At 37.9% G+C, this 27,026-nt stretch overlaps 2 protein-coding genes across 6 annotated transcripts; both read left to right on the top strand.

The window, feature by feature from the left end:
* The first annotated feature begins 1,000 nt into the window (after positions 1-1,000).
* On the top strand, positions 1,001-4,038 carry LOC115243122 (alpha-tocopherol transfer protein-like). The gene is made up of 6 exons (XM_029819839.1): positions 1,001-1,145; positions 1,448-1,607; positions 1,756-1,936; positions 2,990-3,175; positions 3,271-3,376; positions 3,579-4,038. The coding sequence occupies exons 1-6, from the start codon at positions 1,007-1,009 to the stop codon at positions 3,740-3,742; spliced, it is 936 nt and encodes a 311-aa protein (XP_029675699.1). The 5' UTR covers positions 1,001-1,006; the 3' UTR covers positions 3,743-4,038.
* A 1,619-nt stretch (positions 4,039-5,657) lies between these two features.
* LOC115243119 (rho-related BTB domain-containing protein 1) lies at positions 5,658-25,736 on the top strand. Of its 5 annotated transcripts, none has more exons than XM_029819833.1 (15): positions 5,658-7,611; positions 19,310-19,679; positions 19,931-20,034; positions 20,096-20,293; positions 21,233-21,440; positions 21,654-21,896; positions 21,977-22,062; positions 22,476-22,602; positions 22,677-22,811; positions 23,290-23,313; positions 24,075-24,228; positions 24,287-24,417; positions 24,621-24,863; positions 24,949-25,097; positions 25,355-25,736. In XM_029819833.1, exons 2-15 carry the CDS (start codon positions 19,500-19,502, stop codon positions 25,599-25,601), a joined length of 2,229 nt encoding a protein of 742 aa, XP_029675693.1. In that variant the 5' UTR covers positions 5,658-7,611; positions 19,310-19,499; the 3' UTR covers positions 25,602-25,736. The 5 variants fall into 5 exon arrangements, with proteins under 5 accessions (XP_029675693.1, XP_029675694.1, XP_029675692.1 ...); XM_029819834.1 differs by lacking the exon at positions 5,658-7,611 and adding an exon at positions 11,637-11,830; XM_029819832.1 differs by lacking the exon at positions 5,658-7,611 and adding an exon at positions 13,282-13,441.
* The last annotated feature ends 1,290 nt before the right edge of the window (positions 25,737-27,026 follow it).

Below are 27,026 nucleotides of genomic sequence, written 5' to 3'. Positions count from 1 at the left end.
CGGCATTCCGCTTCTTTGTAAATGTTGTGCAATTCCATGATAATAATGGAGAAGTGTAATGGCCGATTGTAAACTAATTGGTATTCGACGCCATCAATCGGCTTTCACAAAAAAAAACAATGCGTTCAAAATTTGCCAATAATTCGAACGGGCTTGCGAGATCGAATTCGTGTCACGTACGCGTTCCTTTTCCTGACTCGCCTGTGTGTTATTTCCAATTACTCCCGCACCTTCGTTTCTCAAGCAAATATTTTAAAGAGGTAAACATCGTTTGTGACGCCGAGAACGGATGAGGTCATATTTAGCAGCAGTAATAAATCACGCTATAACATGTGGACAATATAAAGGATGTGCATATATTTTTTTCTGCAATATGACAAATGACGCTATGACATTATGACAAATCAAATGAAATATGAAGCTGCAAGGAAGTACGAAAATGAGAATCATAAATATCGGTATAAAAATAGATAAAAAGTATGTAGTTACATATTTCTTTTTTCTTTTATCATTATGCGCGTCTTCTTGTATATTCTCTCTTTTCATATTCTTCCAAATTCTTTGAGTTTTGCGTTATGAGTACCGTTCATCAAATGGCATTCGGAATTGGATATTAAATATTTGTTCGCTAAAATGAGAAAACTAAACGAAGACATATGACCTAATGCTATCTTTACTTATCCTGATAGGAAAAGTGCAAAAGTAAACAATAGATTAAATGCAATCTTTTATATCATCAAATACATTGATGCCGAAAGAAATGACATACATTTATTTAAAGTAAAAAATTGCAATGCTGTAGCAAATCAAAATTGTTTAGTTTTAAATTCACGCTGCAGAATAAAAAAATAAATGTCAAAACTATATATACAAATAAACAGAGTAACAATATATATATTATCGGACTTTTTCCTCTCTTACCGAATATTTACTCTCTAACCGAGTTCCGCAATCCCCGCATCGTGGCTAGACAACAATATCGATTTAGTTGTTGTTTCAGAAAATCATGACGTTGTTACCACCAACGCCGGCGCAACAGAAACGGATGGACAAGGAGCTCCCACCTGATCCGGAAATGAGAGAACAGGATATCAGAGCGCTTCGAGAATGGCTATCTAAGCAACCGCACTTGCCAAATCACATAGGTGTTTGTCCGTAAATTTTTCTAATCATCGAAAAGAATGTATGATGCGTGATTTCGATAACAGTACTCTTTATAACAGTACCTTCTAATAATATAATATTCAAGTTATTGAGAGTATCGTGCATTTTTTTCTAATAAGATCTACGACAAAAATAAAGTTGATGTTTATCAAAAATTAGAAAAATAAAGTTTTTGACAACAATATTGAAATCAGATAAAGAATATATGTCTAACGCGCGAAAAGCGTGCGACATTTTATACAAAAAAAGATATAAATCACGCATACGATTTTATTGATTGTAGACGATGGCAAGCTGGGGCGATTTCTTTACAACTGCAAGAACAACGTCGAGAGATGTAAATTATTACTGGAAAGATATTATACCGTTCGAACATCCTTGCCGGAATTTTTCACTGTTCGCGATCCGCTGTCTCGGGATATTCAAGACTCCGTTGGCGTAGTGTAAATAAATCTTACATTCTTTCGCGCGATTCCAAATAATTTCTGAGAAAGAATTATTAGAATACCCCCCTGGGGTTGCGGAACAAATCGAAAAGTTTCAAATAAATTCTCACAGTGTTATACGTTCTTAAGCAAATATTTTCATTAGAGACTACTTCGTGTTGCCATCGTTAACCGAGGAAGGATATCGTGTCAGCATCTTCCGGTTACGCGACACCAACGTGGAGAAATTCTCGTTTCAAGCGATAGTCAAACGTATTTTAATGATACTTGATGCTCGTTTATGGGAGGAATCCTGCTTGTCCAATATTATGATCATAGATCTTGAGGTATGGATTGCTCTACTTTTTTTTCTTTATTATGCTTAATTTTTCGTATCAGAAATACAGTTATCAACAGATATACATATATTTGTATGCTAAATATTCCTTGACTTACTGGGTTTTGAAACTTAAAATTCGTTAGCATAGTGGTAGCCATTAAAAATAAAACATTTATTTCTTTAATAAGGTAATCACATTTTTTTTCTTTTTTTACAATATATTGTTCATATTTTAAGAAGAAAGTGCATATGAAGGGTTGGATGTGGAGCTAGGGGATGGAATATGGAAGGCTAGGTTGCACTTAAGCGCCAAGTATATTGAGTGCTCTCTCACTTATTGTTAGTTACGCCACTGTGTTACGTTACGTCAAAAGCAGATGAAATCGCGCGAGGCGCTTCATTTACAAAGTCTAGTAAATGAAAAATAGATATGAAAAGATCGAATCAAGGAACGTCTTTTACAGTCTTTAACTTTCATCATTTTCGGATATAATTACACACGCGCACACACACACATTTTTAATTATCAAGTATTTAGCATCAGTAATATAAATCTCCCGCAATTTATCTAAAAGAAAATTTATCTTTTTAGGGATGTAGCACGGTACATTTGGCAAAATTTATTCCGACACAATCTATCGTAAGACGGGCGATGTTGGCAGTGCAAGATAGCATGCCTTTCCGATTGTCCAGCGTTCACTTAAGAAGAAAGTGCATATGAAGGGTTGGATGTGGAGCTAGGGGATGGAATATGGAAGGCTAGGTTGCACTTAAGCGCCAAGTATATTGAGTGCTCTCTCACTTATTGTTAGTTACGCCACTGTGTTACGTTACGTCAAAAGCAGATGAAATCGCGCGAGGCGCTTCATTTACAAAGTCTAGTAAATGAAAAATAGATATGAAAAGATCGAATCAAGGAACGTCTTTTACAGTCTTTAACTTTCATCATTTTCGGATATAATTACACACGCGCACACACACACATTTTTAATTATCAAGTATTTAGCATCAGTAATATAAATCTCCCGCAATTTATCTAAAAGAAAATTTATCTTTTTAGGGATGTAGCACGGTACATTTGGCAAAATTTATTCCGACACAATCTATCGTAAGACGGGCGATGTTGGCAGTGCAAGATAGCATGCCTTTCCGATTGTCCAGCGTTCACTTTCTTAATGCACCATCGTTCATTACTAATATTGTCAATATACTTTATCCACTCTTGAAAGAAAAACTGATTCAGAAGGTAAACCAAAAATGTATACATAGTCATAAGTATACAGGATAAAGTACAATTTAAAAATGAGTTGGAGATACGCGAGACAATTCTTATATTTGCAGTTTCACATACATAATGGCGACGGAGAGGAATTATACGCTTATATGGATAGAGATATACTTCCCAACGAATGGGGTGGCAAAGCAGGCACGTTTCAAGAATTAAATGGTAAATATAATCTTTTATTTATTATCAATTTATAATTAATTCATTTCTAGAATGTTTCTCGCTACTATAAAGCGTTTTTTTCGCGCTTTGTACAAAATATTGCTTATAAAAAATAGTATCATAATTAGTAAATATATTAATTGTGAAAGTTTAATACGTTAGGTAGTTGATTTATAATATTATTTTCACACACGCCATACAGCTGCGTGGCAAGAAAAAATTGAAAAGAACAGAGATTGGTTTCTGCGGGACGAGAAACTGAGTCGTACGAACGAGAAGGCTCGTTTACCAGAATCGAAGAGGTACCGTCTTCTAATGGAACTTGAAGGAACTCAGGGTTCATTTCGAAAATTAAACATAGATTAATGCTATTTTTATTATCAAAAGCATATTCTTACATCAATGGATCGAAGCTTTTATTGATCTTCAAAACTATTTTTTAATCCGATTAAATTGCAGATTATAGTTATTAGAGATTATAATTTATGCAGATTATAGTTTTTGACAACTTGCAGAAAAATGTGAAATCGTATATGTATATGGCGATTTTTACAATAGTAATGATAGCTCTGGCAGTAATTTTATATAATTTTATATTTATAAAAATGTAAATTATAATTAAAAATGAAGTAAAATAAAATTAAAATTATACATCACATATAGCCATGAATTTAGCTTTACTTTAATGCTTTTTAATTTAGTTTTTTTTTTTTAAGATAATACAATAAAAAAACTAATTTATTATTAAAAGTGTAATTTTCTATTTTTGCATAAAGAGAGATTTAAATCATATATTTATTAAAATTTTCTTTTTGTTCGCATCAAGTTTCTATTCTAAATTAATTGTTCTATATCAGTTCATTATCCGATGCCCGGACAAGGCGACGAGTTTTTATTTGTTCCTTACTTGATGACATTGGTCTCGAGATAGCGCCACATACTTCTATGCTTATCGTTGTAAGATGTATGTTGCTTGATCTGATAAATATCAAGTATATTGAAAAAATTTCCACCGCTTTACTATAATATTTATATGTATTTAATAAGAGTAATTTACAATAGCAATATTATTATAAAAAATTTGTTTTACGTTTTATGTCTTATTATATGTTTAAAAAATATAACAGTACTTGATATTTGATGTAATAATAAAGAAATTAGATTAAAAAGTTCAGTTTTAAATAAATGTTTCAATTATTTAAAAAAATGTTAGAAAAAGAGTGTATAAAATATCAATAGATGATTTTATTTTTTAATATCACTTTGATTTATAGCACAAAGTAATTGTGCAATTATTTATAAAATATGCAATTTTTGCATTATCGAATAAAAACATCTAAAAAAAGTCGCACGCTGCAATTTGCATGACCTAGATATGGTTATCGATATAATAGTGGACGTCTAATCGTCTTGTGTTAGATTGACGGCTAAATCAATTTATTCCGGCAATTTATGCCAATTTATTTTATGCAACTTAAAGATCGTAAGAATCGTAAAATACGTTTTATGTCTTTCATAAATAAATTTCATATACTCGTAAATTATGATATATTATGTATATATTTCTCATATGCATGTTCAATTGTATATTAACATTATATAGTATCAATACATCGTGCTTATTTCAATGTAATAAACATTTTGAGCTGTTAAACAAATCCAAAAGAATCTATTAATATTTATTAAAAAAAAAAAATTGATTAGTTACTTTAATCAATTTTTACAAATTCTTGCACTTTGTATGCTATCGCTTATTTACGAGCAAGCTATTTTCTAAACACAAATAAACAATGTTACTCTAAAAAGATTTCACATTATACAAAAAAATATATTTATTTAAATCTATCTCTCATTAAGCTACAAATTTATTTTAATAAGCAAACTTGGTTCACATTTTATGAGAAATTCAATACACTAGTTGTTTGTGTGATAAGAATTTATTAATTCTTCTCATTAGATGTAAAGTTAAAAAATAATATTGACATCGTGTTTGAAATATTGCTTCCTGATAACCAAGTTTTTTAAATTAATTTTCTGGATTTACTTATGATGTCGCGCTTATGGACTTTGTCCTATAGTGAGGCTTATTCCACACGGAAAATTTAAAAAAACGATATTTCTGTATGTGTTATAAAGATAAAGATTCTTCAAAATGACTCTTACAAATGTTTCTTTAGTTCAGTATTAGATAAAAATGTAAATTTCAAACGCTACGCTAATGAAAATAAAATGTAAAACGAGCGTTAACAAGACGGAAGCGTTAACAAAATTTCTGGAAGACGTAAATTGAAACATTGGAACGTAAAGAAAGCGGCTATTAAGTGTTAGAAAAGCGTTAACAAAAAATCATCAAACTCTTCTGTATTATAAAATAATATATTAGAAAACTTTAAAAATTGTTATAAGCTGAACATGAGGTAGAAAGGAATCGCAGTACAAAGCACAAAATAAAATATCGTGGCTCTAAAACGACGCTTAAGGCAGCTTATGACATGACTGTCGCGATGCACAACGTTGTCTTCTTTCGTCCTCGCTTAACTAACTTAATAAGCTAATGATGCACCGAATAATGTCTCTGTTGAATCTACTTTGATTCCTCATGCCGAATACGGCGTCAGAGACGAGATTTATTTGTCACTCGTACTGTTGAAGAGCGTTGAAATCACGAAGCGCGTCTGACCACGTTCAATTTTTTCTACTAATCCTCGATGAATAGCAGTTTTTTTCATTCCGCTCGCGCGCGTTTAAGAAACGTAAACATTCGGGGCCAGTTCGGGGAACAATAGAAACAGTCAAGGAATGCGAGATGCATTTACGTACTCGTATCGTCTTTGCTATTGTTGATATTGTCTTTTGTTTAATCTCTTGGCGCCTATTTTGATCCTATTTGCTTGTTTATCTCTTCTTATCTTTATACATCGTTGCGAATTCAAAATAAGTGCGCATCAAAATGTTATCAGATATTATTCTCGAAGCGATCTCGCAAAAGTCATTTTTTCTTTATTCTATCCCGTTATTCTGTTGCATTATCATATCATAATTATTTGTAACGGAGCAGATACCGGCGCGTAAAGACAGCTGTCAGTATTCCGTCAATTCCGCGAGTATCCCAAGTTTCGATTAACGTCGCATGTGTTCCGCATACTTGAAGAATCTTTAGACGACGCAATAAAGATCGCCTCGCATATAAATAAAACGCATACATACACGCACTCACGCACGCACACCATGCAATCGCGTGAAGAAGCTGTTTTCGCGAAATGAGAGATCGTAATTCAAATTTCATTTTGTACAGGGGCATCCGAGAACGGAAGATAAACAAGTCAATTTACCGAACTACGCAGCGCGTTTATCGCCGTTCCTTTTTGTTAATTACACGCGTTAATAGCGCGCGCACCGTTATCGAATACCAATGAGCCATCTAGCCATAAATCGTTGTCGTTCAAATCGGAAAATCGTTTAGCTTGCACGTATAAATATCCGCACGTTGTTTACATAGCGTTATATAAACGACCAAGTCTTCGATCGATCTGCGTTATCACATATGTACGCATATATTTGCTACTAATAACGGAGCGTTATTAAGTGCTTACTGTGCGTAACAAAGAAAAGAACAACTCTAACATTTTTTTTTATAAAAATTGCGATACTCATTAATCGTTGACATATATTTATGCAAAGAATATAAAATATGCATAAAATGTGTATGAATGCAAATATATATATAACAAAAATATTGTAATATTTGTAGAAAAATATTTACATTAAGAGCCAATTTTATTAATTGTTTTATTAAATGTAGACGATATCATATTAATTAATTCTTATAAAGATAAAAAATAACGCTTCCCAGAGCGATCTTCCAAATTTTACTTTTATTGGCGCCTCAAGGTAAGCTTTGCAATATAACTTTTGTTATAATAGAAATAGAATGCGCCGTTATCGCCAAGTATCACAATGTACATACACATAATGCGCGACGAGCGCCACACGGCTTTGAATTACTTATCAATGAGCTACGTGTTTGTCTTCCGCAGTCGAAGTCAACGTATTAATGCACTGCGTATAAGACGCTGTTTTCAGTGTCGCGATTTCAGTTGTAACTAACAGTCACTCGAGGGTATTTCACGTGTTCGGTCAGGCAGAGTTTCGGGAGTGAAGTTACTGTTACGTGGGCGGACGCACGTTGCATTTGATTGCCTCGATTGCAAACGTGTTTTTGTCGCTGCTTATTGGTACGTGCACAAGTAAGACACGCAATCGCCATTATACGCGTATTCGAGTAAGTTCACGTATTAGTCTCCCGGTTGCAAGATCCCCCGTCTCCGTTGTTACATAAGTAATTACATATATACTACGTATGTGTCGTTAATAGATGGATCGAGCCAGTTAATTAATCGGTTAACCAATTAATTAATCGTACGCGAATACAATGTGCAATTACATGCCTTATTCACGCCACGACTATCGCAGTAATCGTCTATATCCCAGTTCGGAGAACACGCAATAAACATACGAATAGATAAGATTCTTATTTGTTTCGAAAATAATCTAAATTCTGTGACTTTAGCAAAATTTCTGGCAAAATTAAAAAAAAAAATTTGAAATATATATTAGAGAGATATCGTGTAATTTTTATAATCATGTGTGAAAAATAAATAGAGAAAGAGAAGACTTATCATTAGTTTTTTTTAGCTATATGGTATAAATTCGCCTTTTATCTATTTGTTATATTAATTAAAAATAATGGATGATACACCGAGTGACTTAAAAGAGAGCAACCTACCTAGAAATTTCTAAAAAATCGATTTTTGGATTTTGACATTATCTTGTAGTGCAATATCTTAAAAGTATTCTCAGAAAATTTCAATTTAATCACAGCAAAATTGACAAAGTTATAGAGGTATAAAGTTTCTCGAAGTAGCACTCGAAGCAGGTATGAGACCTGTCGCGCGGCAGCTATCGCACGGATCTATAATCTCCTTTGAGAGATTTTTAGAGAGATAGATTAGCGATAGGTTAGATAAAAACGATAGGATTAGAAGCAGGTTAGATAGACGGAGTTAGCTTTGAGCTGTAAAGTAGAACGATCATTTTCAGCCTAAAACTTTAAACGCGTTTTTTTCAAAATCACGTTTTCAAAGTCGGTGACCAACATAATTCAAAAAGTAATGAATCGATTTACTTGAAATTTTTCAGGCTTATTCTAAAATTAAAAATCTAGGTGCTATCGAGGGCTTTTCTTTTTTTTATCTAGATTTTTTTTTTACACGCGAAAAATTAATATTTTTTTACCCAAAAGATATTCAACTTTGCCACGCTGCCATTATGTTAAAAAATAATTTTTCAAAAATCCGGCCCGATGGATCCTAGATAATTTAATATATTATCTAAATTTTTTCGAATTTTTGATTTCATATAATCCTGCTCCGAGCTACGATGGCCACCGCAGAATGCCTCAAAAACAAGGACGTCTCGAGCATCGGCTATATCTCATTTATTTTTTAATATTTTTCAACAAAAGAAAAACTCAATTACATTCAATATGTATCCTTAACAGTATACTAATGTTTTTTTAATAAAAGTGCATTAATTTTTCTAAAAAGAATTCCCCAGAAAGCATGTTTTTTAACTCTCCTAGGTAGGTGTGCCCCTTTAAATCACAACTCATAATTAAAAAATATTCGTGAACTAAAGCAACAGTATTGTGTGCATGAAAAATAATAAAAATATGTAAAATATATAATTACTAGTATTAGTAATCAGTTTTTTTCTGATATAAAATTATATATTTTACATAATATTTAATTTTATATCAGAAAAAATATGTATGTAACTAACAATAAGACTGATATGACAGCAAAAAAAGAAAAAATTAATTTATATGAAACATCTTTAAGAGAGAGAAGCTTGTAACTAAACTATCTTAGATATCTCAAACAAACATTGCTTCAAAATGCAATAATGCGGCAATTGGTTTCGCTGCGGTGACTAAAGATATGATAAATTTCTACGAGATGCGACCGTTGATTCGCCTTGATAGCTTGATGGTCATTCGGTATGATTCGCTTTTTATTCAAGCGTGATTTAAAGTGCCTCAAGGATGATGCACGCGACATTTGCAACCACAATTGTAGTTAATCTCGTTCACATCGTAGCGATAAACATGAGATTCCTGGTAATCGATCGGATGAGTTGCGAGCTCGAACGCACAACGCGCTTACGCATCTCCGTTAAATTGTCGAAACCTCATAAAGATCTTTTATTGTCACGCAATTACATTCGCGCGAGCATGTGTGACTGCTGTAACAATTAACAGCGACGACGAGGAATGGTGGGACATAACACACAACCCCCAGCCTCGCCGCGCGCTACAGTGCGGCGGCAGGGTGGATTGATTTTTCGCCCCCTGACGTCACAACGAATCCAGCATGCGCGTGATGGTTAAACACGGTGCCGATATCGGTACCGGTGCATGTTCTTTTGTATCCTCTCCTGTATCAAATGGGAGGTAAAATTCTTATGGCTCATCGATTTATGGGAATGGATCGAATTTTGTCGCCCATTAGTTGCAAATTATTTTTATCGCCCCAAAGAAAAGTTTTTGACGAGAGGAGAGGTTATTATGATACACTAAACAACTATTATCACGATATTATCTCGTTTCCTATCTCTAAATAGAATAATTGCTATTTAAGCAGAATGAGATATATGTATATATTTAAATAAAATAAAGCTTAGTTAGAATGTATATATTTTTATGTTTTTAACAATTATTATAATCGTCGTAATTATTGCAAAAAATATTTATATCACTCAATTAAAGATTACGTTACGCATTAACGTAATTTTTTGTAATTGTAAATTGTGATTAAATTAATGTCAAATGATAACCATGCGCGTTTTATATCTCAACTTTCTAACATTAATATTATCTTAGGAAGAAGAAATGAGAATAAAAGTCAACTTATCGTTCTATTCGAGCTTGATGAGGTTGTTCGAAGATCCATTCAGCAAATTTCATTAACGATGGTCAAACCCTTTAAGTGTGGCTAACAGCTATTGGCACCGACAAGTAATAGATATAGAGAATGATTATAGCTAACGATAGGAGGGGAGGGTGAGATCTGACGCACGTAGAATAGACATCGCATGAATAGTATTTCAATAAGATTGCATGAGTGCACTCATAAACATATTTCTTTCACAAAGAAGAAATATAGGATAATAAGTCTATTATTATCATCACGCGGGGTCATTACAATCTAATTGAGCATCCAATTATTGTGCCATTTCCTAAATGAAAGATTATCGACTACAATCTATTTTTGATAAAATCCATTATATCCAAAAATCAATATTCTGGTCTATTTTTTGCTTCTTTTTTATTTTCTTTCAAGTCATCTTTATAGAAACTAGATAATTGTCTTTGATATTCTAACGAGATAAAAGAGAGCGATAATTCCTTTTGTTATTACATGGACAATTTTTATCGGTGATATAATAAGGAGAAAATTCTATTTCAATTATACAGAAAAATTATATGTCCGAAGAAGAGAAATAACTTGTGTGAGTATAATAGCTCTAAATAGTTTCTTGCAATTACAAATCGTGAAATCTCGTCCGAAAAGAGAAACGAGTTAAACCGAGAGGAATTTGAAGCGTCATTGATGAAAAATGAAATTTTAGACGAGAATCTTTCTCAAGACGATACTTCCCCGGGGTAGAGGGGTCGGCGCGCAACGTATCGCTGCATCCCGAGAGACGTCAGCGCGGTCGAAGGGATGAGCAGGTCGCGGAGGGTAGGACGTTCGCGCAGGGCGTTTATAAAATAACACCAAGATCGCGTCAGTCGGTGAGAAGGAGAAGGCGAACAGGGGGTCGACAGGGTGGTTGCGTGATTCGGGAGGAGGGTCGGGGTCACGGCGGGTTCATTCAGCGATGTGCAGTTGGCCGGGTGCTGTCGGGTCTATCTCGTCAACCGAGCCGCCGCGTTTCTCTCTCTCTCTCTCTCTTTCATCTTCCCCTTCGCGGTCGTTCCCTCTCTGTTCCGATCGGCGCGGTGAAACCGTTCTCCCTACCCTATCCCTACCCTACCCTAACTCACGTCATACATACGTTCTCACCGTGCGCACCGTCGCCGACGCGCCCGCCGACGGCCACCGAGGCAGCACCGAGCGGACAACCGTCGACGACGACGTTGACGACGACAACGACGACAACGACGACTATCGACCTTTCTCCTTTCTTTCCTGCAATCATCAGTTTGATATCGGAGAGACGGAACTAACGGTGCTGTAACGTCGTCAATTCTTCGTACACTGTTTCGCGTGCATAGGACACGTGCGTCGATATGACGGTAGCTCAACGTCCTCGTCATCCACCTGGTGACTGAGCCTTGGCGGTACAGCGGCGGTTTCGATCGACTGGCGGCGGCGGCTCTCGTAAGCGGAGGTGGGTCAACTCGCGAACCAGCGCTCGAGCGACCGCCAGTAGTTGACAGGTGGTGCGCAGTTCTGCTCGAAACACGCGAGCGAGCGAGCGATTCTGCGATGCGTACGGAATCTCTCTCCGCGAGCGGAGACTCGTACGCGTCGATCAGTTAATCGGCGCCCTCGCGAGTTATCCGTTCGAGGGCAAGGTGGAAAGAGAAACGGGTACGCGAAGGGAAAGGGAGAGGGTGGGAATCGTGTAGAGGGTGGTGGGAAGCACTTATCGCGATTAGAGTAAGGGAAGAAATTGGAACGAGAATCTCTGAGTCAAGCGTGTTGCGAGAGCTCCATCGTCTCGAGAACTCCGCGATTAATCTCTCTCTCTCTCTCTCGCTGCGATCGCATGGAGAACGTCGGGGAACACCCGCGAACCGAATCTTGACACGCGCCAAGGAACTGTCTCGTGACACCTACATCGAGCAAGCGAGAAGAATAGACATTCGTTATAAAGTGATCGTCGAGATCTGTTTCGGGAAATCGGCGAATTTTTTGATAATCGGATCGGAGCAACGCCGATTCGGTGGAGCATCTCGGTCCGAAGAATATACACAGGGCGCTTCCTTCCCTTTCTCGCCTCGGATGGAATGCCCCTCCTCGCGCGCCCGCCCTGTCAGGACGTCAGCTGGAACTTGCGTGGAACGTCCTGGTTGCGCGACGTGCCGCCGCTGCAGTTTCTAGTCCATCGTCGCGCTCCGAGCTCCGACAGACGGCACCGGCCGAGGAAGACGGGAGGAACGGAGGAGCGGCGATCGTTAGACCGCTCGTCTCTGCGATTCGCGACGCGGTGCGGATTCACCGTCTCGCCTTCGTGAAGAGAAAATTTTTACGGATAACCGAGACATCCGCTCTCGAGAGAATACGCCCCATCGAGTCAAGGAGACCCGGAGGGAGAGTGCACGCGGGTAATTTCTCGCGTCGACTGTCAATTCCATCTCCTCTCGCTCTCCCCGGCTCTACGCACAATCGGATTGCATACATATGTATACAAATGTACATATATCTCACTCTACTCGCGCGAGAACGTGCCACCTTGCCAAACTCGTCGCGTGTACTCGCGTAGCATGCGTCAGCCGGAGTGAGCGAACCGGCGTGCAGCTGTCATCGGGAAAAAGAAGAGAGAGAAAGAGGGAACGTGAATCGCCACGAGTGCATCTTCGAGAGCGGTGCGAATCTCGCGATTTTCTCGGTGTCGGGGAATCGTCGCGGGTGTGTGAACATCGAGGGAGAAAGAACGTCGGCGAATGTGAAGTTGCAACGGGGAGGCGCATGATATAAATTGATCACACGAGTAAGTCCTCCGTCAGAACGAACGACAGCGCCAGGTTGTCGACTTTGTTTCGTGCATCTCATCGTGTTCCAGCACTTAACTTAAACTTGGCGCTGTCATCGGGAAAAAGAAGAGAGAGAAAGAGGGAACGTGAATCGCCACGAGTGCATCTTCGAGAGCGGTGCGAATCTCGCGATTTTCTCGGTGTCGGGGAATCGTCGCGGGTGTGTGAACATCGAGGGAGAAAGAACGTCGGCGAATGTGAAGTTGCAACGGGGAGGCGCATGATATAAATTGATCACACGAGTAAGTCCTCCGTCAGAACGAACGAAAGCCAGGTTGTCGACTTTGTTTCGTGCATCTCATCGTGTTCCAGCACTTAACTTAAACTTGGCGACTGTGTTCTTCTCTCGAGCCAGAAAAACTTGTCGTTTTTTTTTCCACAGGGATCTCCCTCATCCGTGGGATGCGGGCGAACGCTGCTTTGGAGAAAAACGTTAAAGTCGTTACGCTATCTCGAGAAAAGTAATATAGTCACACGGTGAAACTCTCTCGATCGAGCGTATGGTTGCGCTCAATGTCGATACGTTCTGGATGTTTCATCGCGTGCTGGCCGTTGACTATTATTCGATCTATTTATCTCTCTGGTTTTACTCCTCTCTCTGTCTCTTTATCTTTCTCTTTTTCTCTCCCTCGTCTATCTCTCCGTCTGTCTCGCTTTTAACTTATATAAGAGAGCACTGTCTGCAGAGCGAGTGCGAGCATCCCCGCCACCGATCCATAGACGAGCCACCAATTTGCAGTACCCTGCTCTTGCGAATGTTAATGTTGCTAATACAGCTGGCATTAATATTAGCTTATCATATATTATATATATATATTTTCTCTTGCACGTGTCATACATACAACAACGTCACATTTATTATATATATCAGTCGATAGAATGAATCAGCACTTTCGCTCGTTGTCGCGAGTAGCCAAACATATATTTTGTTCTCGTGTTATAACAATTTTGTCTTTTTTTTTTCTTATTGCTTGGATAATTTTCTCAAGTAAAGGACAAATGAGTTTGCGAATACATAGAGACAATTAATCATCCGCGAGAACATCGACTGTGCCAATGGAGATTGCAACCCGATCGTCGACCCATAGTCGCGGCACAGTTAAAAATTGATTTATGTCCTCCCTCTAACATTGTAACGAGATGCGCCGTGTCAATCGGCATTGCGGTATATCGCGATCGTTTACTCTAACGACCGCGTCGATTGTTGCGTGTATCGCGATTTAAGCGGCGCGTGCCGATGCCGTCAGATTTTATCGTCTGCGTCACCAAGAGAACGTTTCATCGTGAGATATCGGAGCAAAGATACAGATAAAGACGACGGAAGCGCGATACATGTGCTGTATACATCGATGGAGAGAGAGAGAGAGAGAGAGAGAGATAGAGAGAGAGAAAAGAGAGAGAATACGCCGAAATCGACAGGTATATACGTGACGCAACAATTTTCGCAAGTGTCAAGTCCGATTTCGTTCGTTACCGAGGCCTGTAATCGCGCGAGTACCATCGCAGTTCCGCGATTAGCCGCTGAAAGAGGTCGGCAATAAGAACACCGTTTACTTAATTAATGCGGCCGATGGACGGATGGACGCGAGCCGTGCGGCCGTTGCGCGGCTCGTTGACCCCACGTGCAATTCTCTTGGACTTGGACCGTCCTTCGGTCGGATTGATTTACGCCGAGCTCGACGGCGCGGCTCGGCTCGGCTCGATGACGAAAAACGGCGGAGAACGAGAATAGAAGAAAGTGGTGGCGAGTTAGTGCGCCGATCCGGACCGCCTATTCGACTTTTTCCACTGACGGCGGCGGCGGTGACGGTGGGTCCGGTCCTCTTCTACTTGCGTTCGCGGCTGACCTCCCCGTGACCCGTTCTGCAATGCGTCAGCTGTTCTACGCGCCGCAATGCACGGTCTTCTACCGCCGCCGCCGCCACTGGCATGTATCTACAGTCCGTTCTCGCACGTTCTACATCCGTTCTCCGAGCTTCTCTCTCTCTCTCTCTCTCTCTCTCTCTCTCTCTCTCTCTCTCTCTCTCGTGCCGGATACATTAGATGTCATATATGCTCCGACATTCGCAAAATTTATTTTTCTAGAGATATTTATGGAGGAAACGCGCGTGCAATCACTGACAGCTATCGAACTTTGACATGTGTCATATCTCAAGTATAAGTATTAAATAATAAATAGAAGAATTATTCCATATCAAAAAGATTAGAGATATTGAAAATTATGGAATTTGCCGTTCACTGCAATTTAGGAAAATATCCGCCAAAGTTATTAGGGTTTGACTATTTAAAGCGGACTAATAATCGTTTTCGCTATATAGATCGATGACGTCAGGACGATATTTCTCTGAATATGCTCTCGTAAAAGCATATAGAACAGAGAAACAGAAACTAAAATCAATTTGAAACCTTGGATATATAGAGACTGTCTGACGAATCATCGATTAAAGTATCACTATCTGCGAAAACAGCGAAATTACATCGAGTAATTAGCCGTATGTATATTTTACATGCACTGTTTTCATCTATCCGTTTAACAACATGAGACGACAGATAGATATTACGAAATCTATCTTCCCAATTTTAATTCTATTTCAAATCATTTTATTCGATTCTGCATACTTTCGTAAGAGCGAGAAATTTTATTAGATTTTCTCGCTTCTGACGTCATTGATGCATATAATTCCATACATCGTATCACTCTGGTAGCGCAATGGTAATTTCCGCATGGAAAACAATCGACTTTAATTCGTTTGATGAAATTTTACGTAATGGTAGAAATTTATTGATGAGATAAAATTTTGAAAAAACTTTGATTTATCAATTTATTTCAAAAAGATGCTGTGCGACGAGATATTTGTTTGATCGTCATATAGTTTTCAAATACTATGTCGGTTACTTTTTTTCTGCTAACAAGTGGGATGAATATCTTTTGAGCACTGCCAAGTCGTGAGTGAGGTATTGTGTGCTATTATCGGATCCGTAACACTATTGATTTCGATAACAGCGAAATATCCGGGTGCAATGTATCGGAAATTGGGAAATAAATCTCTTATTGCGATTTATATTTCCGGAGTCATAAAAGAGGAAATATGTGATTTATTATCATTTAAAATTATTTAATTTTTATTATTACTCTCAAAGCTTAATTTCTGAATATATCATCATTTTTTATTACATTTTTAATTTGATCGTTGTTCAAATAAATCATTTTTGTTCTCTTATTTCAATGCTTTCGTTTCCAACAAAATTATTGCTCCATGGTTGCGAGCACTGCTTTGAATACGGTCACTGCAACGCGTTATAACAATTCGTTTTACGCTCGTTTTAATATGCATCACGCGTATTTTATGGTGCGTAGCATAGCACAAAGTGCGAAAACAAACGTCAAACTGGCAAAAATCGATGGGCCTTGTGCAAAAAGTTGATGGCGACTTTTGCCAGTTCTAACTGATTTAAATCATTCGTTATATTACCATATTTTGTCATATACGCAGTAACTATACTATTTTCTTGATCTATTGCGTGCGATATTGTTTATAACACATATTCATTTACATGGATTATTTTATGTTTGCAAATATATTAAAAAGATTTAAGATATCAACAAGATACGATGAAAAGCGTTACAAAGCGTAAACAAAAATTTTATAAGATGTAGCATATCTCGGAATCTATCTACACAAATTTTTATCGGAACGAGATTCTGATAATATTTAAAAAATTAAAAACTCCATTTTAATTTGAAGATCAACTATTGACGATTCATAAGGAATCGAAAGAATAAAGCTTTGAACCGGAATACAAATACCAAACAGCGAATTACATGAAATTACATGTAATAACAATGGATGAAAGAAATTTTATTTTCTTTAAAAAAGGAAAAGAAAATTTTAAATGTCGTTAATAATTGTAACAGAGATTATGCAATTGTCATCTATTTGATTTAATGTCGTTATAGCGCATGATAAATACTCGATAAGAGAAACGATAATATTTACAGATTATACGATAACTAAAAATGCGAGGTCAGATTGACACGCGAAGAGCCGGATTGTACTAATTGCCTTCAGCCCTTTCGCGATCAATACTTTTACATATAAAACTCTTATCGACATAAACTCTCCGATTTCATTTTTGCCCCAAATGTAAAAATGTAACCAATTTGTTTAATGAATGGAGAGCGGAGACTTGCCACAAATTCTATTTTATGAAAGTAGGTCTCGTCCAAAGACACTTCCCGGAAAGCGTCAACGTAACAAGTCGGCTATTGAACGACGGGGCTTTCGATTTTCGCATCGTGTGACACACTCAGCGAATATTGCGTTTTGCATATCTCGAGTGGTTGTCACCTAGCATTATCGACATGTTTCTTCTGGACGTACAACATTATCATAACAAGCGGATATTATAACATTATACCCGCCGCATGTAGTGCGTGTTACCTTGAGATGCATTCGATGTGAAAGTCGCGGAAAACTAATTCAATTTTTCTCATACTACATAGCTTTTACTCACTTTGCTTGATAAAATTAAATCTGGAACTATGCTGATGAAGCGAAGAAATTATAAGCGGAGATTGCCAAAAGATAGTAAATAACATAGAGTCTCCATTATTTATGATAAAGCCTGAATTATAAATCTGTCTCGTAGTTTTGTCTCCAATTGTCATTTATAGTTTGAAAAATAGCGTTATTAATTCTGGAAATTTGTATAGATTATACAAACTTGAATTTTTTGCTGCTTTATAAAATACTTTGATTTTGGTAGACTATAAACATTTTTAATTAAAACAATATTTTCTAAATTCATGTTTAAGAGCAAGAACATATCTAATAATTAATGTGACATGTCTAATTATGATTTTGGTAGATTTACATTAATAAAAAATAGATAAAATTAAATTGATCAATAATAAAACATTCTTTATGACATCGGAGAATTCGCGGACATGATTTAATATTAAATTCAGATATGATTTTCTTTCTTTACCTAACGTTAATAAATATTTAAGTGATAAACGCACATATAACTTTATCTAGAGAGATTTATAGGAATCATTAGATGTATTTTGGTTCATCAAAATCTACACGTATGTAACAATGGCCAGACAATTTGTTTTGTATAGAAACTAAAGCTACAAAGTAAAGAGAATAAGTTGAATGAAAATCCAGAGAAAAGGATTTAGCGTAGCGTATAGCCGCCGAGAACGTGAAGTTCATCGAGTGGCGAGGATTTTGAGAATGAATCAGCTGGAACAATGCTATAGGTCTATGTATATGCGTTCAGGGCTAAAGCAATATGAAAGTTGAGGTTGAGGTTGCGAAGCTTCTAGCTCTAAATATAGAATATACTTTTGTAGGGTCAAATCAATAGACATATGCTGCATATATGTATATTTGGGATGTCTAAATTCCACAGATTCTTATCCTCCTCAGACATGTCTAATATATATATATATATCTATAATACAGCCCATGTGCTTCTTTGCGGATAATGTAATCATGCAATCTTCGTAATTTGTCAAGTTAACGTTCCAATTTTGATGTGATGTGACCCCACAATCGTAGATTATTTTTGGCACGAATATGATTCTCCCCGCGAGTTCTCCATCTTCGATCGCCTCATGATATGTATGATCGAGGAGGTCAAGCACGAGGGATAGCTTTCGATTATGACTTACACAATTCGAATATTGACATATACATTTACATGATTATTCCACGCAATCAATCTAATCTACATTCTATTCATAGCGTTATTATTTATTGCACGATTAATGCAAGCAATCTATATCTGTCTCCAAAAAGTCAAACAGACCTTGTACTTAGTGCAACTATGAATCGCTAAATGATTCATATAACAGACGCGCACATGTGCTCGTCTACTTAAGACATAACATTATGCAACAAACAACTATCAAAAGTACAGGAACGTAACATTACACGTAATCCGGCTGTACCGCAAGTGTACATTTAAAATTTTTACCGTCGCAACTTACTTTTGGAAAATGAGTGTCGTTACGTTAGTAGATCGAAACATTGATGCGGGAACCGCTCTCGAAAGTAACATGGGAAAAGCTATAATTGACTTACGTATCATGTCCGTATCAGTTTCAGCGCATCTTATCTGCGGCAAGGTCGAGGACGCCGTGTTACAATCCGGTTGTCGGATGTGGTGCATGCAATTGGCGACTGCAGAAACGACAGCGGTAGCGTCATCAGCACCGGAGATAGCGGTCCGGAACACGTGCGATCTGGCAGGTGAAAAGGTATATTGCATGAGAAGGGGAGACTGCCGGTGATGGACAATGAGCAACCGCACCAGGAACTGGTCAAGTGCGTGGTCGTGGGTGACACGGCAGTCGGAAAGACCAGACTGATCTGCGCCAGGGCCTGCAACAAGCACGTGTCATTGTCGCAGCTCCTGACTACTCACGTGCCCACGGTCTGGGCTATCGACCAGTATCGGATCTACAAGGATGTGAGTTTGCGAAAAAAACCCCATGTAATAAGTGGTATAAATTATATTAGATAAAATAATTTGTGAAAAATCTATATTTAATATCGAGAGATATTTATAAAGTGATTTAATGCCAAAAAAATTTAGAAATTTCGCTAAGGCAAAAATATATTTATATTTAATTATCAAATTACAAATATAAATCTCTGTTATTAATTTTCTTAGAGATATGTAGTGATATTAAATATGATATATAATATGATGCGCGCCAGGTGTTGGAGCGATCTTGGGAGGTAGTAGACAACGTAAACGTGTCGCTACGTCTCTGGGACACATTTGGTGATCACGAGAAGGATCGACGTTTCGCATACGGCAGGTAAGATCATCGTCGAGCACAATTTCATGCGAATCGATATTAATCAAAAGAATTTTGCCAGATCTGACGTCGTGTTACTATGTTTCTCCATAACCAACCCCGTTTCCTTGCGAAACTGCAAGGTGATGTGGTACCCCGAGATAAGAAGGTTCTGCCCGCAAACTCCGGTCCTATTGGTCGGATGCAAAAACGATCTGCGGTACATGTATCGGGACGAGACTTATCTCAGTTACTTCCGCGATCGCAGTCCTTTTGTAAGGTAAATTATTTCCTTTAAAAAGTTTTAATTTAAAGAAAAAGAAATTATAAAATTAAAGAAAAAATGATATAATGGAAGTTATTTCAAGAAAAATATTTTACATTTCTTCAACATTTTAAAATGGAAAAATTTTTAATTTCCAAAACCTTTTTCACATCTTTAAAAATTATTTTTTTTTTTAATTTTTATTATTCTCCTTTGTGAGCATCGAGAATTACAAAATTTAATCCTTTGATATATGAAAGAACAATGATTTAGTTTTTATATTAGTTATTTTTTAAATTTAATCTCAAAAAGAGTAAATTCCAATATAAAAAATTGATTGCCCTATAAAATATAAAATATAAATTCTAAAAAATAATTTTTTAGAAACATGATACAAGCACGTGTACCATTTAGTTGTCTTAATCGATTAGTCGCTTTTTTGGCTACAAAACGAAATCCATGTTCAAAGCCAATTTTTTAGTCTCGTGTGAAACTCATTCAATCGCATCGGTGCTCCTTCAACGATGGGTTTACTGAATTGTACCAAAGTATTGATCTCAGCGAGTTCTCTTCGTAAGCTTCCTCGAAATCTTTTGCTGGCAAAAAATATTCATTATGATCAGCTTACGTGACATATATGAAATTTATCGCGGCATATGAAATTTATGATGGCACTGCGGTCGATTGTGAAAAGCTTAAAATTTCCGATAAGTCGTCGTGTAATCGAGTCGAGCCAAAATTAACCAAACCTTGACATACGGCGATTACTCCTTCGGGAGAAAGACTGAAAGTTTCTCATGACTTTTAACAAGTCTTCCTCTTGTATATATGCCTGTGGTCGGAATAATTTCGATAATCATCGTTTTTGTATCGTTTTATATGTTTTTGTTTTTATATCACGATTATAATTAATACGTAACTACAAATTTATGAAATGATGACAATTATTCACAGGGCTACAAGAAAGAGCGATTTGGTGATGCCAGATCAGGCACGGGCGGTAGCGCGAGAACTCGGTGTCTGCTATTACGAGACAAGCGTCTTCACTTATTACGGCGTGAACGAGGTATTCGAAAATTCAATACGCGCCGCTTTGATCGCACGTCGTCAGCAGCGTTTCTGGATGACGAACCTGAAGAGGGTGCAAAGACCTTTGTTACAGGTAATGGATATGATATATATAAATCAAGCATCTTTATTTTATAATAAATTTATCTTCAAAAAACACACAGAGATAAAAAATTCTTTCCCGCATTTTCATAATTTTAAAATTTTAAATTAGGAATTGCTTATTTCGGAGGTTAAATTTAATTAATGCTTGAGTCACGTTTTCTTCATCGACAATGACGAATTGTGTGATAATTTTGTTCAACAGGCACCATTCTGTCCGCCAAAACCAGTACCGCCAGAGGTATGCCTAGCTGCGAGTACATATGAGGAAAACATGAAAAGCCTGTGGACAAGACCAGTTCATACGGACGTGACTCTGATAGCTGGCAACTGCACGTTCTTGGCTCATCGGTGCTTGCTCGCCGCGGCGTCGCCGGCGTTTCATCGGTTATTCTCGATGGAACTCTCCCACGAATTGACACCGCGCAGCTCCAGCGAGTCCAGCATGGTATATGCCAGCTCTATCAGGTTCGGAGGTAGTAAACAAGATAACACAATAACACATGTTTCCCTTATTGTCTCGTTAAGGTGAGCACTTTTGGCGAGGCTACCGTCGGTGACTTCAACGACGATACCGAGTGCCTAATTCGTATCGATCAAAGCAAACCCGCAAAGTGAGTTGATCCTTCCTCGTATGTTTGATTCCTGCGTCAGTTAACCCTTTATTTGGCAAGTCGCAGCTAACACGTGACGAAACAAGTCTAATCTTGCGGCAAGTGTTGCAACTAACGCATTAACGCATTAAACGTTGCTTGAGCTTAACACTAACGATAAAAAAGATATGTGCCTAATCAACAAATGCTACCATAAAAATCTCACTAACATTATGCTTGAAAGCATTATTGCCAAATAAAGAGTTAAATGCAGCCCCCTTCCCTTAGCCTTTGCACGGTTTTTCAGTGTCGACATATTCCACATTATAAGTAGCGATGGAACAGAGTTTACGATATTTCCGTAATAAAAAGTTTGTATATTTCGTTTCGATGAAACACGAGCCCCTCGCACAAACGAGTAATATACGTTGCAGAGTTTGGGAACAGCTTAAGCGACGATCGAGTTTTCAAGTACTGCCGACGGTGGATAATCAGAGGAAGACTAACGGTGCGACGAGAGAACTGAATCATCCTGCCTTCCAAAATATTCGTATATGTCTGGTGAGAATCTTGATTGCGAGAACTTATGCGAAAAGTCAACTAATAACTATCACTTTGTCACGAACACTTTTTAGACTGAAAACGCGAATGGAGTGCAGCAGCCCATGACTGTGGTTACGCTGTCGAAGCTGATCACGCCACAGGCGATGCAGCAGTGCTTGCAATTCATTTACACGGGCAGCTTGGATAAACGGTATCACGATCTACAAGTACGTTGGATCAGTAGAAATTATCCTAACGATAAGAGAAAAAAAGGTACATTCGAGAATGTGAGAAGAACTTTCTTGTTCATTTTTGCTACAAAAGACGGTGCGCGTATAAAATAAGCACGTATTTTGAGAAAACGGAATAAAAATGTAATCTTCCGGATGTGAAAATTGAACTAAAACGTGATCTCTATCTCGTAGGCTTACGCAGATAGAATTCGACCGAATAATTTGCGCAAGCTCTCTCTTGCGCGCTTTTTGCTTACGTTATAGGTATATTAATTTTTGAAGACAAATATTATTTATGTGTGAATTTTTTGGTTTGGAATCATGAGAAAAATGGCGGTCAATTGCGAGTACTCCTGATATATCGTGTTTGTAATAAGTCATTGTACATGTATGAGCTTCTCTTAAGAGCGTGTGAGCTAAAATCGCAACTGTTGCAGAGTATACAGTAACTAACGCGGCTCTATTCTTTCAGACAGCTCCTATCGGGCTTCTACTGGTTAGTACAAAGCGTTTAAAATTGCGTTTGAAAATTTGACAGTCGCATCAGATACATATGTACACGTTACATGCGCACGCACGCACGCACATAGTGGCCTCATTCGACTTGAGAAAGACTTAATTGCGAGATCATATATCACATCATACGAGCATGCGCCTTTCTATAATTACGACTCTTCAATTATAAAACAAACTTGACGCATTACCGAAAATTAATCTCTCGTTTATAAGCAAAAAGTAAAGAATTAAATAAGAAAAAATTACATATATAATTACGGGATAAATAAATATCAAAGAGGCCGTCTGTAAAAATTGCTTATGTATCTCGAGAACTCGTTTATCTCTTGTGTTTTCCGTATAAATTTTGATTTGTTTAATAACAATTTCGTTGAAATTTGCATTGATCCTCGGCGTTTAGCTAATAGGCCATCCTCATTAAGCTTATAATTCGCGGATCATCGCTATCGTAGTATCGTACCGACCATCGCCCTCGACATCATCGAGCGGGCAGGATCCTCGAATCGACGTGCGATCGACTTTGGCCGATTATAGAGGTGCATGGATACGCTTCCGATTGTTATCACAGACATTCTAGAATCATTGCCTAATAGGATAGGTTCCACTAGCGACCCGAAAGTGAGATCAGATATCGTATCTTTTTTTTTTCTTTTTTTTCCTTCTTTCTTTCTTTTCTCGTTCATTCTTGATGAAAATCGAAAAGGCGCATCGGTATGACGTTCCCGTTCCTTTAACTCGCAGGAGATCAGACAGGCGGCCGAGTTTCTCGAGCTACCGCAGTTACTCATGGTGCTCGGCAGCATACAGACGCGGGAGCAGTTTGTCAATAACGATCTCAATAATCGGTACAAGCAAGTGGTTAGACAACGACTGGAGGACATTTGCCTAGAGCAAGGTTGGTATCGATCAATGAGCGATGAAGCAATTATTGCCTTCAATGTAAATATGCTTAGGTCTTTTCGCCGATGTGATGTTCGAGTTGGACGATGGCAGCGTACCGGCTCACAAAGCGATTCTCACTGCCCGATGCGACGTGATGAAAGCCATGTTCTCTGGCGATTTTCGCGAAAGTAGTGCAAAAGTCGTAAGTGTATGCGTAATATTAAACTCAACGTTTTAATTTGTGGAATCGATACGAGTTACGCGTTTACATTTTTTTACATTAATAATTCACTCTCTAATAAATGATAAAGTTTTAACAAACTCTGTCAATTTATAAACGTAAATCGGCTATGGTGTTATGGGTAACGAATAATTGTAACAGATCCTTGCGATTGCAATCGACAGATAGTCTTTCCTGGAGTACGGGAGTACACATTCCACAAGTTGCTGTGCTACCTTTATACGGACGAAGTGCCAGCAATCTCCTCGGCAAGATGCCTGAACCTATTGGAACTAGCCAACAGACTCTGCCTTCAACGATTGGTGAATCTAGTCGAGAGCAGGGTGATCGAGGATCTTGATCGCCTTTCGCAAAACGAGGGGAACGACGCCGTCGAAAACTGTCTGAGGTTGCTGGAACCGTGCAAGGTCGGTTTCCTTCGCGCGTTCACATCAATTAAAACGCGATAATTTAGCGATTACCTATGTTTAACGCTTGGTTACGACTTTGCAGCTGCATAATGCCGATCAGCTGGCCGACTGGTGCATGAATCATCTCTGCGTTAACTATAATAAGCTGTGCAAAATGTCGCCTCGCAGCGTGCGGTTGCTTCATCCTGAGAACCAAGAGTATCTGAACGAGCACCGATGGCCGCCGGTTTGGTACGTATTACAAAAATGTTATTTTTCCATCAATTTCATTTCAATCGACATAATTAGTTTTCATTTGAGAGAATTTATCTCATCATAATAATATTCAAATTTTTTCGATTATAGCAACATTTTCTTTCTGTAATACAGAGAGAAAAATGATGCTGTACGTTCAGATCTAGAACATATTATATATTTTTCATTATGATATATATTATATAAGATCGCTCTCGTTTAGTTCCCGACTGATTACGATGTGTCCTCGTTAGGTACTTGAAGGATTACGATTATTATCAGAAGTGTCTGGCGGAGCAGGATCGCGAGAACAAGCCGACGTTGAAACGGAATCGTAACCAGTCCGGCTGTCTGTGTTTCTCGGGCTCGAGCAAGACCAGACGGGAAGGTAGCACCGGAAACGGAGGTGGCGGCGGCACAACGTCGACGACGTCGAACGAGACGCCGGCAGATCGGCCGCTCTTCGACGCCTCTACCGAATCCGGCGAACAGGCCGTATGACAGGAGCCAAGCGGCCTCAGCCGCTCAGTCAGATTCATCTTGGTCCTACCTGTGCTCATGGTCTTCATATGCACTATTTTTACCATTTTGATACTGCTACAGATTTATACTTAAGCCGCGCAGGACGAAGCTATGCGTAAAATATACATATATGTATATATATGTATATATATATACACATACACACACACATACACATACGCGATGCTACGTACGTATGAATAAATACGAGAATACACACAGATACACATATACGTCGATGATCAGCGATAAAAGCCGATCCAGGGTTAATTCGAGATGTATTCGATTCTTAGCCCGAGAGATCGAGTTCCAAAAATTCCCCTACGTACGAAATTTCTTTTTCTTCTAACGTTGTGCACCCCCATTTTTCGCGCCGTGTATTTTTAAAAGCGCGGTGCCGATGACTCGGATTCTCGCGAGTGTCCGTGAATTTTTTCGTACTTGCGGACTTTTGCGATGCAGCTCATACTTTTACCTTCCGCAAGCGACAAACGAGAACAGTATTTTTCGAGGGGAGATTTCCTACTTTCTATACGCGTTGATACTTCGATGTGTATACATTCAGAGACAAGATTGTGTGGATGCTGATACGAATAAAGATCAGATCACTCTTTCTTCGTTTAATTCGTACTTTCTCTTATAAAAACGACGATTGTTGATACGAATAAACATATCCATAAACAATCGTTTCACGTATGTACAAATATGTCTCAACATTTCGAAAAAATGGCAATCTATAAGAAATAGAAAAGCAAAACTGAAGTAGATAATGTATTATTTTTTATCACATATAAAAAAATACAATGATAATTCCTTCAACTGCTCTTATTCAATTTTAGTCATATTTTCAAAGATATTTTCATGTGAAAAGCATGAAATCATATCAAGACACTAGATGATGTGATGTATGTGAAGAATAAGAAGAATGGATAAAAAAAGACTAGCTAAAATAATATAGGGTTATTTAGAGTTCTCGAAACATGTATGTGAAAAATTTGTACGTGCGTACGTTTATCGAGGCGCAACACCTTGCCATCTCTATAAAATAGGATTGTCGATTATAAAAATCAAGAAATTATAGTAGGTTCGAGTGTCCACTCATCGTTGTCCCTGATTGTATGTTGCCAACAGCGACTTTCATCGATACATAACACACTTGCATCGCGCGAATGTCGCCGCCTTCGCCGATGCAATATCAATTTGACGAAGATCAATTAGTCGTATGTTGCATCGCCGCGATTAGCATCGATCACGGCATGATTGTCGTCTCGGTATGATTTCGGTGTGTTCTCTCGACGGACTAACGATTATTGCGACAATCATCCGCGATCTGCCGTTTGACAATTTGTGGTAATTATACGATTTCGTGTCTAATTTCGCAAAGAGGACGTGGAGCAATGAGCG

The sequence above is a fragment of the Formica exsecta genome, unplaced genomic scaffold, assembly GCF_003651465.1.
Source record: "Formica exsecta isolate Colony F162 unplaced genomic scaffold, ASM365146v1 scaffold69, whole genome shotgun sequence".
NCBI lineage: Eukaryota > Metazoa > Arthropoda > Insecta > Hymenoptera > Formicidae > Formica > Formica exsecta.
Note: the sequence above shows the minus strand (reverse complement) of the source record. Positions and strands in the feature narration are given on the sequence as shown.